Here is a 13,366-nt window from a genome sequence, read left to right as displayed (position 1 = left end):
GTGACCTTTGTCAGTGTAAACACTTTTTAGTTGTAGAATTGCATTAATTGTAAACGTTTCAGACAAGTGAAATGGCGTGCTTGCAGCCATAAAACAGATTAACACATGGCCTGTACGTGTGTAGTAAAAAGCCGCTACCCTTGAATGCCCTGTTGTCAGCTTTCTGAGAGAAAATCTGATTTGGCAGTCACTCCCAGAACGGTCCCAGGGTACTGCGTTATAATGACATTTGCACCCCAGAAACACTCTTGTTGACTCTACGTTGGATACAGTCATGTACAGAATCCAAGCAACCAATTTAAACATAGACCACTGAGTTATTTTGTTTCATTTTATTTTATTAAAAGAGATGTAAATTGTGGAAGACACTGTTGGACTAGGGATTGAATTTATTCTACTTTAACTGCTGCTGTGTCAGTGAAGCAGTTGTTTGAGACTTTTATTTAATTTTATTTTTCAACTGTAAATTAAAGCAGACACTGTTGGAGTAGGGATTGCAAGAGCTTGCACTGTGGCAGTTTTGGCACCGTGTTGTTAAATTTGTACTAGTGTTTTATTTAATTTAATAAAAACAGAACTGTAAATTGTTGCAGACACTGTCTAGAGATTAGAAGAGCTTATTCTGATTTAACTGGATTTTCGGTGTAATCGTTGAAAGCTTTTCTTGGTTTGCGATGTGTCTATATCTCTTATCATTCTTTAAGAAACTAGGCCAAAATAGGCATTCATTTCACTTGACTGCGTATGCTACTGCTAACCTACTAATTGTGGACTACTAATAATTGCCTTTATTTAATGCTTAATGGTTTTCCTAGTACTTGTACTTGAGTTAGATGAAAGACTGACTCATTGTGGGTTGGATACTCAGCAGAGAACACAGCCAGATTAGTTATTGATTTGTTTGGTCCCGCTTTATATTAGGTGGCCTTAGCTACTATGTACTTACATTTAAATGAATCATTTGGTACAATGCACTTATTGTGTACATACATGTTTTTACATTGTACTTATATTTTTAAAAATACCTATATGTAATTACATCTGTAATTAATTTCTGTAATTACATTTATAATTACCCTGTTGACCCATACCACCAAACCTGTCCCTAACCTTACCCGTATCCCACCTCAATAGCAGCAATAGTGTTTTGCAATACAGTAGGAACACAATAAGTATATTGTACTTATTTTTTAATGTAAGTACATAGTAGTTAAGGCCACATAATATAAAGTGTGACCATTTGTTTTGTTCCACGGCATTTATTATAATAAAATGTAATTGGCTATGTATATGTTGACACTTGTTTTGCAGTTTTAACCTTTTTCTGTGCTGAATCCTATGTGTATAATATAAAGTCTTCCCTATTTGATCTGGGCATCACTCCAGCCAAGTTATCAGATTAAGTGCACTTAGTTTTTGCTGAGTAGGAGCCGAGAAGAGAAATGGAAAGAGAAAAAATAGAAGGCTGAAACGGTAGGACAGAAATGGCCTTGTTTTGTACAGGCTTTCCCGATGAGGGGTGTTCAGCCTGTCACAGTGGATAAAGTCACCACCGGTACATCCTGACACATGGCTCTCAGTCTTTCTACTTTTTCTTTCATTTCTTTCTTATTCTGGTGATGACCTGACTTACTGGAAGAATGTTTATGTTGTCTTCCGAGCCATCACTAGACATTGTCACTGTATCTCCACCCTTTGTCTGCAGGTGTATTGTTACTATTGGTTTACAATAACTTGGGTGTGTGTGACAGTCTCTTATGCACAGAGCAGTATGTAATGAAATATGTGAACGGATACAAACAAATAAGTGGCTTATGGCACACAAACAGCACTTTCTATTCAGTAACTCTGACTGAATCCAGATGATGTAAGCTGTTTACAGCTAGATCTTGGGGTTTGGATTAATTGCCAACTGTATGCACATACAATTTGTAAATTAGAGAAAATAATTGTTAATGGCAAAACCGGATAATTATTCCAAAATGTAGCAACCCAATTATCTCTTTATTTTCTCTATGGAGCGATTGATTCGCTGTCAGTGTGGTTCACTTACTCACTACTTGTGCATGTGGTGCGAAACAGTCTTTGGCACTGTGTTTTTCAAGGAAGATTGACTCATTCTGTGACACAAAAACAACAGAAGCAGTCTAACGAGTGTTGGATTTGAATGCAGACTTGAACCCAATTACCATTAGCGCCCTGAGGACACAAGAAGAGTGACAAGAGGGTGCGTGGTGAGATGGCAGTGGGGTTGAGCAGAGCTCGGCTGGCTATGTGCGGAATGTGGCCTGTCAGGACAGGCCCACAGGGAAGATAAACCCTCAGCAGGGCCAGAGGTGAGCGAGTTGAAAGATTAATGCAGCTACTGTATCAATGTGAACACCAGTGGGCTTGCAGTGGCGATCTACACTAAACTTCTTTGTATAAATCCCTCAACAGTACCCCTCTCCCTTTTTATTGTCACAAGTAAAAGGTCTTAGGGACTGAAAATGCTTAGTAACTGTGCTTCCTGCTTGTACATTTTGGCCACTGAAAACTTGTTTGCAATGATGACAAAGAAAATGATACTTGTAACATCAGTAAGTACTTCTGAAATGCCTCTTCTTCCTTCTAAGGACAATGTTGTCAAGAGTGTCAAGAGTGTATGAGCTACATTTGAAAATTTAGAGCGCAACAGTTTTGTTTTGGAAATACAACTTCCATTCATTTTTTCCACTGGGTAATTGATTTTGAAGTCTTTAAAGACAGACCTACTGTGAGCTACAAGATCAATGGCATAGCTTTTGTTGAAGTCACCTGCCTGCACTGTTTCAACTTATTTCTTAAATAATCAGGTTCCACATCTGATTTCCTGTTAAAAAACCATATTACCCATGATTCTGCAGAGAAATCGCCACAAATTGACTGGAAATTCAAAATATATATTCATATGTTGCAATAAAAAATATATAAAATATATTGTTTCAATATCTGTATATAATCAACATAGTTAAATCAATAGTTTTAGATTTCTCCAATTTGCAATGCTTCATTGAACTAGTTTTCACTCTCACCACGCTAATACCATTAAAGGAATAGTTCACCCAAAAAATTAACATTTTGTCATTTGCTCACCCTCATGTCATTCCAAACCTGTTTAAGTTTAATTCTTATATTGAACACAAAAGGAGATATTTTGAACCAAAAGTTATTGGTCCCCATTGACTTCCATAGTAGGGAAAGAAGTACTATGGAAGTCGATGGGAGACCATCAGCTGTTTGGTTTGGTCTGTGGTTTATAATGAATACTTTTGTACTCTATTACACTGAACAGATACAGTTACATTTGTACTAAATAAATCCACAAAACGACATTATTTATATAATCAAGTCAAATCCAATTTGTTGATTGATTTGGTGGATAATTTATTTGAACCTGTTCATGTTAACAACCAAACCGATTCAACATCTGAGAGTGAGTCAGAGAGGGCCGCTTACCCTAGCTGTGTTTGCGTAGCTTTACTACGTATGCTATATAGACTGTGATGAAAAGTGTTGATTTGCTTGACAAAAGTAACTTTTTCGGTACCGTGACAGTATAGCTACGCTCTTTTCAAAATAGTCAAGCGGTAGTGTGGCTTTTATCTAGTTACTTCTCAACACTGGTTGTTAGAGCGGTGACATCTGTCATGAAATGTGTTTTTCTCACTGTATCACCTTCCTGTTTATCTTCTTCAGACAGGCTCATTTTTCTGGTTGTTCATTTGTCATGTTGACATTCTTTCCATTTTGTTGGAAGCTTTAAACAACAGGTTTAATGTTTAAAGAACGTCGTCTCAAGGTAATTCGACTTTTTTTAATCATATTTCTTTTTGAGCTCTGTGTTTTAAGGTTACTAAATGGAACAATTACAGCCAGCAGACCATTTCTGATTCTCCTGATAATATCCATGTTTGAAGTCTCAAATGTGTCTCAGTAAACACTTAAGGACTGCTTGTTCCTGCTCATGTGTCTTCCAGCTAAGTACACCTTGCACTTCTATGGAAATAACAAGGAAGTGATTTACAGTAAACTCTTGACCCCACTGCATTTGCCTCTAATGCTGCAGGCACATACTGTAAAGCCTCTATCACAGTTTAAGTCTTTTGCATCAGCAGTAATTACTTATTGCTTAATCATAATCTTTCTGTAAAAGATTAAGCGGCGGCCCCTATGGCAGTCACATGGTGGAGCGGGGGTTTGTTTTTTACTTTATGCAAAGCAGTCAGGTCACATGACCAGCTCTGTTTGTTGTGTCAGCTGACTAAGAAGAAAAGAGAGTTTATAATGTGCGTCAGCATAAGTCATAACTCCTGTACACAATGGTTTCAGTTTGAAATTTTGTCTGTTGAACGGCAATGAGTGTATGAAATAAAACTGAGGGAATTAAAATATCATGTTAATAAACTAAAAAAAATCACTTTCTGCTGACAGAATACAGTAAACATATTTTATGCATAACACTTAGGTTGGTTTGCTTTCACTTTTGACCTCACTGATACTTAATGATACAAATTTTAGATTAGCAAGTTTCGGCTACTTATAAATATGTGCCAAATGTTAAACAGTGATGGAATCAAATATCATTTTAGAATGTATGAGGGCAGGTTATAGCCTCTAGGTTGCATGCTTAGTGAAATGTTTTGTGGTTTAGTTCTGTGTTAAGTAATCTGGCATAAGTTCTCTGCTTGTTTCTGTCAGTTTTATTAATGGTTTGTGACTTTGCCAATAATAATGTTGCAGTAAACATTTCTTAAGTAGTATTTATTTCTTCTTTTCCAGTAAAACATCTCAATAAAAATGCACTCATATTCATGTCATATTATCAGAAAATAAGCCTTATACAGTACAAATGTTTAGCAGGTTAATTGATTTTTTACTCAAATACAAAACAGAAATATTTGTTATTTTTAATATATAGTGTATTTTTTTTTTTTTAAAGCAAAGGATATGTTTATTTAAATTATGTGTGACTGATTGACTCTGTATAAAGACACTTGTATTTGTGCTTGTGTCTGATGACAGTGAGAATGTTTATTCCACTTTGGTGAAAATGGAGGTAATTTGTATGTGCAATGAATCCTCATTCATTTCATCATCTCTTACTGTTGCAGTTCCAGCCATAACCACCTTCTTTGGTTAGAGCCACTTGCAACGCAGCTCTCCAAACACCACTTTGGAATAAACCACAGCACAGATTTCCAAAAACTGGGCAAGACACTGAAAAAAACCCCCCCCAAAAAAACCAAAGACAGACTGGATTGGCCATATCTGACGCAAAAGTCCAAAATCCACCCAGTCCATGTTAACTTACAGTAAACATAGACCCTCAGGGTTTTAGCACAGAGTGGATTTTCAAAAGGAAAGTTGGAAAAATCTTAATCTGATAGAAAATCCTGTTTTCCAGTAAAAGTATATTTTTTTCGTAATATTGAAATAATTTTAATAAAAACAATTAAATGTAAAAATATTTCAAAATAATTTAGAATAATTAAATTTTTAGTATATAATTAAATTTAATAAAATTTTTTTTTTTTTTTAGAATTTATGTTAATGTATTTCAAAACTTGAAGTAAAAAAGCAATAAACAATCAAGCAAGAGAAAAACAAACACGTAACCCTCAATATATTTCTGAATAAAAAAGAGAAAGAATGCCAATGTTATGAAAAAATAAGCTTAATTAACTTAATAATATTAATTAATATAAAAAATAATATTAAGAAAATAATTAATTAATTAATCAACTCAGAAATCAATTAAACATTAATTTAACAGATGTTTAAATATTTTTACTGTAAAAAATTTTTTGTGTGTGTGTGTGAACAAACTGTCAGTTGGTGGCATTCCTGGTATCAGAGAGACACTGATTACTCACAAGTCAAACTGTATTGATGCTAACCTTATGGTCTGATGCTGTTAAAGGTTATTTTGTTATCAGTTTGGAGTCAGCCAGAGGTTAGGCAGAGAATCTCCTCACTGTACTCCAGGGCCACAGGTCTCTGCCACAGGGCACATGTATTGATATCGCACCACAGATAGGGATGCATGGTGGCTCATGATCTTTCGTGGACTGAGGGATGATCTCAGAGTTCACCAAACCAGATCGCTCCTGTCGGTATGCAGGATGTCAGTAAGTGCAACCAGACGCTGACTGCTGGGTGAAGCGAGTAACGGCTCAGCTGGATTAGTATTATGTTGATGGGGTCGGTAAGATTGAAAAGACGTTTTGTGCTCACCAAGTCTGCAAAATAGATGTATGTTAGCTTTATAAATATTTTGACTGTCACTTTTGAACAATTTAATGAGTCCTCGCTGTATTAATTTCTTCTTACACACAAAAAGTGTACTACCTCTTGCAAGTTTTCCTAAGGATAAAACATATTACATACAAAACTCGTTTGAATTTGCAGTTTCAGTTGGGATTCGACCGACTCCAGTTCCAGGGAGGGGCAGCTGGGAATTCCACTGTGGCAATGGACTGGTGGAGGGGTGTTATATTCAGCTGTACTCCAGCTGTGTGGATTTATATTGGTGACCGACAGGCGGTGAAGGGGCATCGGTGCCAGACTCGCCCACTCAAGGGAAGACTTGGCTAGGACCGTCTACATCTCCACCTACATAACTTTCTCTCATCCACTTTATTTTTTTCTCTTAAGTTCCTCGTTCTTTATTTTTTGCTAGAATAATCCTTACTCTTCTTTTGTCAGGTTTTTATCTGGAAGTGCTGGCCGTTTTTCCACAGTGTGTTTCTCAGTGACCTCAGGGCAGCCATCTGTGATCAGAATCATCTTCCTTGGCCCTCAGGGCAAATGGTTCCTCACTTTATCGGCGCTGACATGCCTCACAGGTGTTTGCACACACCTGCATGTCTGCATGCCTGTCCAAGGCAGAGAATCTTGCTGGTTTTGCAGATTCAACGTAGCGACCGTGGTGTTCATTGTTCAGGCCATGTGTTGTTTGTTTGTGGTTCCACACCCAAATGCAAAGCTGTAAAGACAGCTGATGGACCTTCTGCTGCTGGGCTTGAATGACAGATGTTTCTACACAAAGAAGTCTGTCGTACACTAATTGCTCTTACAGCAGTTGTTCATATTGCATTTTTGGAAAGTATGAACATGAGAGGCTAGTCTTGGATTATTGGGTTTATGGCAATAATGGCAATGGCATTAGATTCAGTGTGGTTTAGATTTATTAATTTATTCAAAAACACAGTAAAATAATAATGTAAATGTTCAAACCTTTCTTTGAACATGTTTTGAATTAAAATAAATTTTATTTTTGGGTCAGAAAGTCAAAAATGGCAGGGTGATGCAACTGTCCTTATATCATAATGGGGAAAAATTTAAAAAAAAAAAATTCTTAAAAAGAATAATAACAATTTTATATATTTTAAAAGTGTGTGTGTGTGTATAATGATATGTATAATTATCATATTATAAAATATTCCACAAAATCATTCCACTGCTTTTAATTAAGGAATTATAATAAAAATTTAAAAATGTTTTTCAACTTTTCCTTTAAACATATATTTCAATATAGTATTATAAATCTTATATATATATATATATATATATATATATATATATAAAAGACCTTTAAGTATATTATCATTTACTTTTTAGTATTATTTCTTTTTCTTTTTTAAATGTATTTATTAAGTTTTACGAAACAATACAAAAATTGCATATCTAAAATATTGGCAGGTGTTTTTTTTTTATAAAGATAATTTCTTTTCTTTATTGTAAACACACATATTGTGACTTATTTGTCATTGACATTAACTTGCAGTCTCCTGTCCTCTTATTTGTCATGTTTGGATCTTATAAAAGGCTTGTTATTTTTGTTTGTGGTCACTGGAACCCAGGATTTCTTTCTATTGTCCTAAATATAGATGTGGCCCAACACATGTGGATGCAAGCTGTGTTAATTTGCACAGCCTCTGTAATCCTATGTAGGGAGTGATGCATTGTGGTCCGTAGTCGCTCCTGTGATGTGGTTAGTTGGAATGAGCCAATCTGATGATTACATGCACATTATGTGACTACTTGTGGTGTTGACTAGGCCTAGGGGAGTCTTTCTGGGCTGACATCTTGATTTAGAGTTTTAGATGAAGCAGAACTGTTAGATCATCGGGTTGTTGCCTGGACTTTATCAAGGCTGATGAAAGTCTTTGTCCTGAGAAAAGACCTCATGTCTTGACAGAAGTTTTTTTTGTTTGTTTTCTTACAGGGCTGAGTGACCCAAGCGTAGCTCTCACCTGGGGGAGGACCAGCACTCCCTCATTCCCATCATCCCTTGAGCCCCCACTCTGAAGCAGCCATGGCGCCACGGAAACGCGGGGGCGGAGGGCACGGTGTGTCCTTCTTCTTCTGCTGCTTCCAGAGCAGTGACCACCCAGAGATCACCTACCGTCTGCGGGAGGACTTTGCCCTGCAGGCCATGGAGCCGGCGCTGCCCATCCCCAGCTATGATGAGCTGGACTCCATGTTCTCAGAGCTGGTGGTAGGTGCCAACTTCTATCATTTCTGTATAGTTTTATCTCTGCTGACTTCTGTCAGATAAGACAATTCATCTGATTTTGTTTCAGGGACAGATGTATATCGGCCAAGACAATTACTCTTCCAGTATTTAACAATCATTCTATTCTATTCTATTCTATTCTATTCTATTCTATTCTAGTATATTATATTATATATAAGGGTCAATATTTCGAGGGTCAATATGAGATTTATACATCATCTGAAAGCTGAATAAATAAACTTTCGATTGATGTATGGTTAGGATAGGACAATGTGATTGTTGGGATCGGACAATATTTGGACGAGATACAACTATTTGAAAATCTGGAATCTGAGGGTGCAAAAAAAATCTAAATATTGAGAAAATCACCTTTAAAGTTGTCCAAATGAAGTTCTTAGCAATGCATATTACTAATCAAAAATGAAGTTTTGATATATTTATGGTAGGAACTTTACAAAATATCTTCATGGAACATGATCTTTACTTAATATCCTAATGATTTTTGGCATAAAAGAAAAATCAATCATTTTGACCCATACAATGTATTGTTGGCTAATGCTACAAATATACCCGTGCTACTTATAACTAGTTTTGTGGTCCAGGGTCACATGTTATGTTATGTTATGTTGTGTTATATTATATTTTATTATATTATATAAATATTTATTTAGTTATGTATAAATATATACAATTTTTATCATCACACTAGTATTTTTATGTGTTGCATGTGGAGCTAATTAACGAAGAACCAACGCATTATTTTTCACATACTCAATCCCTCCTTGTTTGCACTCTAATTTAGCATAATTAAAGAGCTTTAATTGATCCATCAAACATGTTGTCTTTAATCCTTGCTTGAATAGAAATCGCAGCAGTGTGGCGTGCTGCAGGCTTTGCCTCTCTCTCTCGTTTCCTCCTTCATCTTTGCCAGCTTCCACTTTGCACATCAATGGGTTCCATTGAGTGGCCCTGTGTCTTGGACTGCACTGCAGAGTAATTGCTTGTTTTTGGTCTGACCCGCTCTTAACCTCCCTTTCCCTGTACTTGGGTTCGAATTGATGTACTACACAAAGCAGCAGCAGTTGCTCTCTTTTCACACCCCTTATAGAAAGATTTCATGCTCTCAGCACGTGCCGTTCTGGCAAGTTATTATTGAGTTTGTAAACCGGTGTTGCATAACTGGCAACCTGCCTGCTTATTCACATGTTGTTTTTCATTGAAAAGTAATATTATGTTTAGTAGAAGATACCTGGGTAAGTATTTGAAATACTGTAGCTGACATTTATTTAGAGGCTATTATGCAAATTTCCCTTCATGTCAGGGCTTGGCAAAGTCTTCTTAAAAATTCATCATATTCAGCACACTGAGTACATTAGAATTGCAAAAATATTCTTAGAACAAAGGGGCTTTTCAGGATAAAATTAAAATAATGAGGTACATGAAGGGAGTTTCCATGTGATTTAGCCATGATATGTCTTTTTTTATAGAATTAAATTAGGTCTTTTGTGTTATGATTGGCCCCAGATATGACATTTGAGACTCAACCAAAATTATTGCGTTACAATCCTTTTATGGCATAGAATCCAAGTGATAGTTCACCCCAAAATTTAAATTCTGTCATTTGTTTAACTTGCATGAATTTTAAGAATGTAAGCTATAGTTGCTCTTATCCATACAATTACAATAAATGTGGGCATAGAAGCACCATAAAAATTTTGCAAAAAGTGGTCCACATGATTGATGTGTATTCAACAAGTTGATGAGCATAAGCTTATCAGTCCAAATGATTCATTGTGTATTGGACATTTCTATTTCTCTCATGACCACACCAAAGAGAGCTAGAGTGGATGTCGTGATTTTCATTGAATAATGACTTTAAGTTTCTGAATATTTCTCACACATATTATCATATAACTTCAGAATATGTTGCACATGAGATTTGTGTTTTTTTGTATCCTTTTTGAAGCTCCGTGAATTTAAAAATTGGAATATATCGTATTTCCTTCTAATATGTTCAGTAAAACAAAATAGTTGCTTCCTGGGAAACTGACGCAAACTATAAGTAATAAATATGGAAGTTAAAGAAATGGAAGCCAATGTAGCTTTTCCTGCCTCAGAGTGCACAGACAAAACACTAACAAAAGCTGTCATATTAGTTTGCATTTAGAGGCGTATGCAAAATGTGTGGGAAAGTGTGAGAGACAATTTTGGGAGGTAATTGTACAAAATCATTTTGATGACAAACTTGAATAACTAAAATAGCATTTGAAATGGTGTGCATTGAGAGATTGGTCAGCTGGTTAATCCAGTTATCCAGTCATATAGCTTTTGAAGCAAAGTCTCATGAAATTTTTTTTTTTTTGCGCATTCTGGAATTAATTCTGTAAATGTTTACATCATGTTATGCACATATCCTCTTATTGGATTAAAAAATGTGTCCATCTCAGTTAAGCACAGAAATTGTTTATGCACATATTATGATTTTATGCACATCTTGGTTTTTCCATTCAGCTTTTTTTAAGTGATATCCCAAAATGCACATCAAAATATGTGAATGGAAACCGCTATTGTAATTGCATGGAAAAAAGTGACAAATTTCTCCTTTTGTGTTCTACGGGACCAAGAGGTTTGGACAGGTTTGGAGCGACATGAGGGTAAATAAATAATGACAGAACTTTTATTTTCAGGTGAGCTATTCTTTTAACATTTGTATAAAGCTTGTAGGCATAGTTAATGCTGTATACGCCTTCAATAAACCACTATAGTATAATAAATGACTTCTGTTAAACACTTAAACTATTTTCATTGATATAATTCGAGAGTTATCCAACTGTATTCTCCATTAGAGTGCAAGTTTATTTTAATCAGGACTTGATTTGACAGCCCAATCACTTACAGTCTACAATAGAGAGTTTATGTTCTACAGTGGACGTTTTCCTCATTATGAGTGCTGAAAGGTTTGCTGTGGTGTTGTAGAGCATTGATAGATTGATGCACACGGCCCAGGCTTTAATGTTTGTTCTGCAGCTGAATGCTGGCGTGTTGGGTTCAGATAAGGCAAGGTGTGGTTTTCTGCATGAATGGAACATCCTGGTTGTAGTCTGGCTGCCCTTGACTGTAACAAAACACTGTACGCGTATGGTCTTTATGCGTATATGCCGGGGATGTCTAGACTTTCTGCTGACTGTGCAGCTCGTTTCCGCTAAAGGCCGGGGGATTCGCAGGAAGATGAGAGATGGAAGAGACACCAGGCCGGATGAGAGGAACAGCAGCTCTTCCTCTCTCCTGCATCCCTGTGGAGCACCAGGGACATCACTGTCACCAAGAACTGCCAGACAGGAAGCCATTACCAGATTTGGCAGTGTAGCGCTACATGCAGGGATTTACAGTGAGAGATGTACGCTGAGAGGCCTCTTTATTAGGTTCTGCTGCTGAAATGTGCAGGTCGATCCTTGAATGTGATCCAATTCAGTTTGTAGAGTTCACATTCAATCAACTTTGACTGCTGAAACTGTCTTTTTCATAGGATTGATATGATAAAAATCGCATGTGCTTAAATGAATCCAACACACTGAGATCTGCATTAGTGGACTGCTAGCTTTATTGAACAATGTATATTATGTTCAAAAGTTTGGGGCCATTATGATTTTCCTTTTTGAAAGAAATGAATACTTTGCAATAAGGATGCAATAAAGTATGACAGTAAAAACTTTTATAATGTTACTAAAAAATTTCTGTTTCAAATAAATTATATTTGAACTTTATATCCATCAATGTATTAAGGTTTCCACAGAAATATTAAGCAGCACATTTTCTGAAGAATCATATGACATTGAAGACTGGAGCAATGGCAGAAAATTCAGCTTTGCCAACACAGAAATAAATTATATTTTAAAATATATATATAAAAAAACAAACAGTTATTTTAAATTGTAATAATATTTTATAATATTACCATTTTTACTGTATTTTGATCAAAAAATGCAAACCTTTCGACATACTTTTGACAATTATTTAGCATAATTTTAGATATTTTAACAAATTATTTAGAAAAAAATCTCAGGATTTTGTATGAATCAACAGAGTGGAGTACACTATGGATATAGGAGGCTATGGGAAAAATCTCGCAGTGTCTCTGGAGGACAACAGAATGCTTTGTAAGAGAACATTAAAGAGAACAACACCCTTATGTCACAAAATATTCTTTCTGATTGTTGACGGATCTAGTTGCATCTACGTGAATGGATTTCTGTCTGATATACGTTGTAATATGAATATTTTTGTTTGTGTGCGTGTATACAAGTGGGAATTCACAGTGGAATCATCAGTTCGCATGGGACTCCCATGTCGAGAGCAGCTAATAAACAAACCAGGGCTTTCTTTGTGGAAACCCACACCCACTGTGAGGACGAACCACAACACAGTGATTGTTGTGGTGATTGGTGAACTGCTATTCCAAGAACAAAACAAAAGGAAATTACAAGTGGCCAAAGTTTATGTGTAGGACTTTAATTGTCAAAACCATTGATTGTTCCGTCATCAGTCGTTCAGTGTTTAGATGGTTTTGGGCAGAATTCACAATGAGCTGTAATAAATTTTAGGCACTTCACAGAATGCTGAATTGGACAGAAAAAGGAAATTTACTGATTTTAACATAATCACAGATTTTTATTATAAATATTTAACTCGTACTTAAAAGATAAATGCATAAAAAAACTTTTTTTTTTTTTCATTTAATTCCATCATATTTATACAGTCATAATTGCAGTCTTAATTCTTTTTGCCTCTTCAGTTCATACTCATTTTAAATTCAGGATTGACGCACAA

General features: G+C 35.8%; 1 protein-coding gene across 3 annotated transcripts in view; it reads left to right on the top strand.

The window, feature by feature from the left end:
* The window catches only part of daam1b (dishevelled associated activator of morphogenesis 1b), an 83,310-nt gene that overhangs the window by 32,292 nt on the left and 37,652 nt on the right, over positions 1 to 13,366 (top strand). For all 3 annotated transcript variants that reach the window (XM_058755565.1, XM_058755563.1, XM_058755564.1), the window contains exon 2: positions 8,249 to 8,521. In XM_058755565.1, the coding sequence (XP_058611548.1) occupies positions 8,339 to 8,521 (183 nt within the window). In that variant the 5' untranslated portion in view covers positions 8,249 to 8,338. The remainder of the gene's footprint in view (positions 1 to 8,248; positions 8,522 to 13,366) is intronic.

This window comes from Onychostoma macrolepis, chromosome 20, assembly GCF_012432095.1.
Source record: "Onychostoma macrolepis isolate SWU-2019 chromosome 20, ASM1243209v1, whole genome shotgun sequence".
In the NCBI taxonomy this organism is placed as follows: Eukaryota; Metazoa; Chordata; class Actinopteri; order Cypriniformes; family Cyprinidae; genus Onychostoma; species Onychostoma macrolepis.
This window is presented reverse-complemented; position numbering and strand designations above follow the sequence as displayed.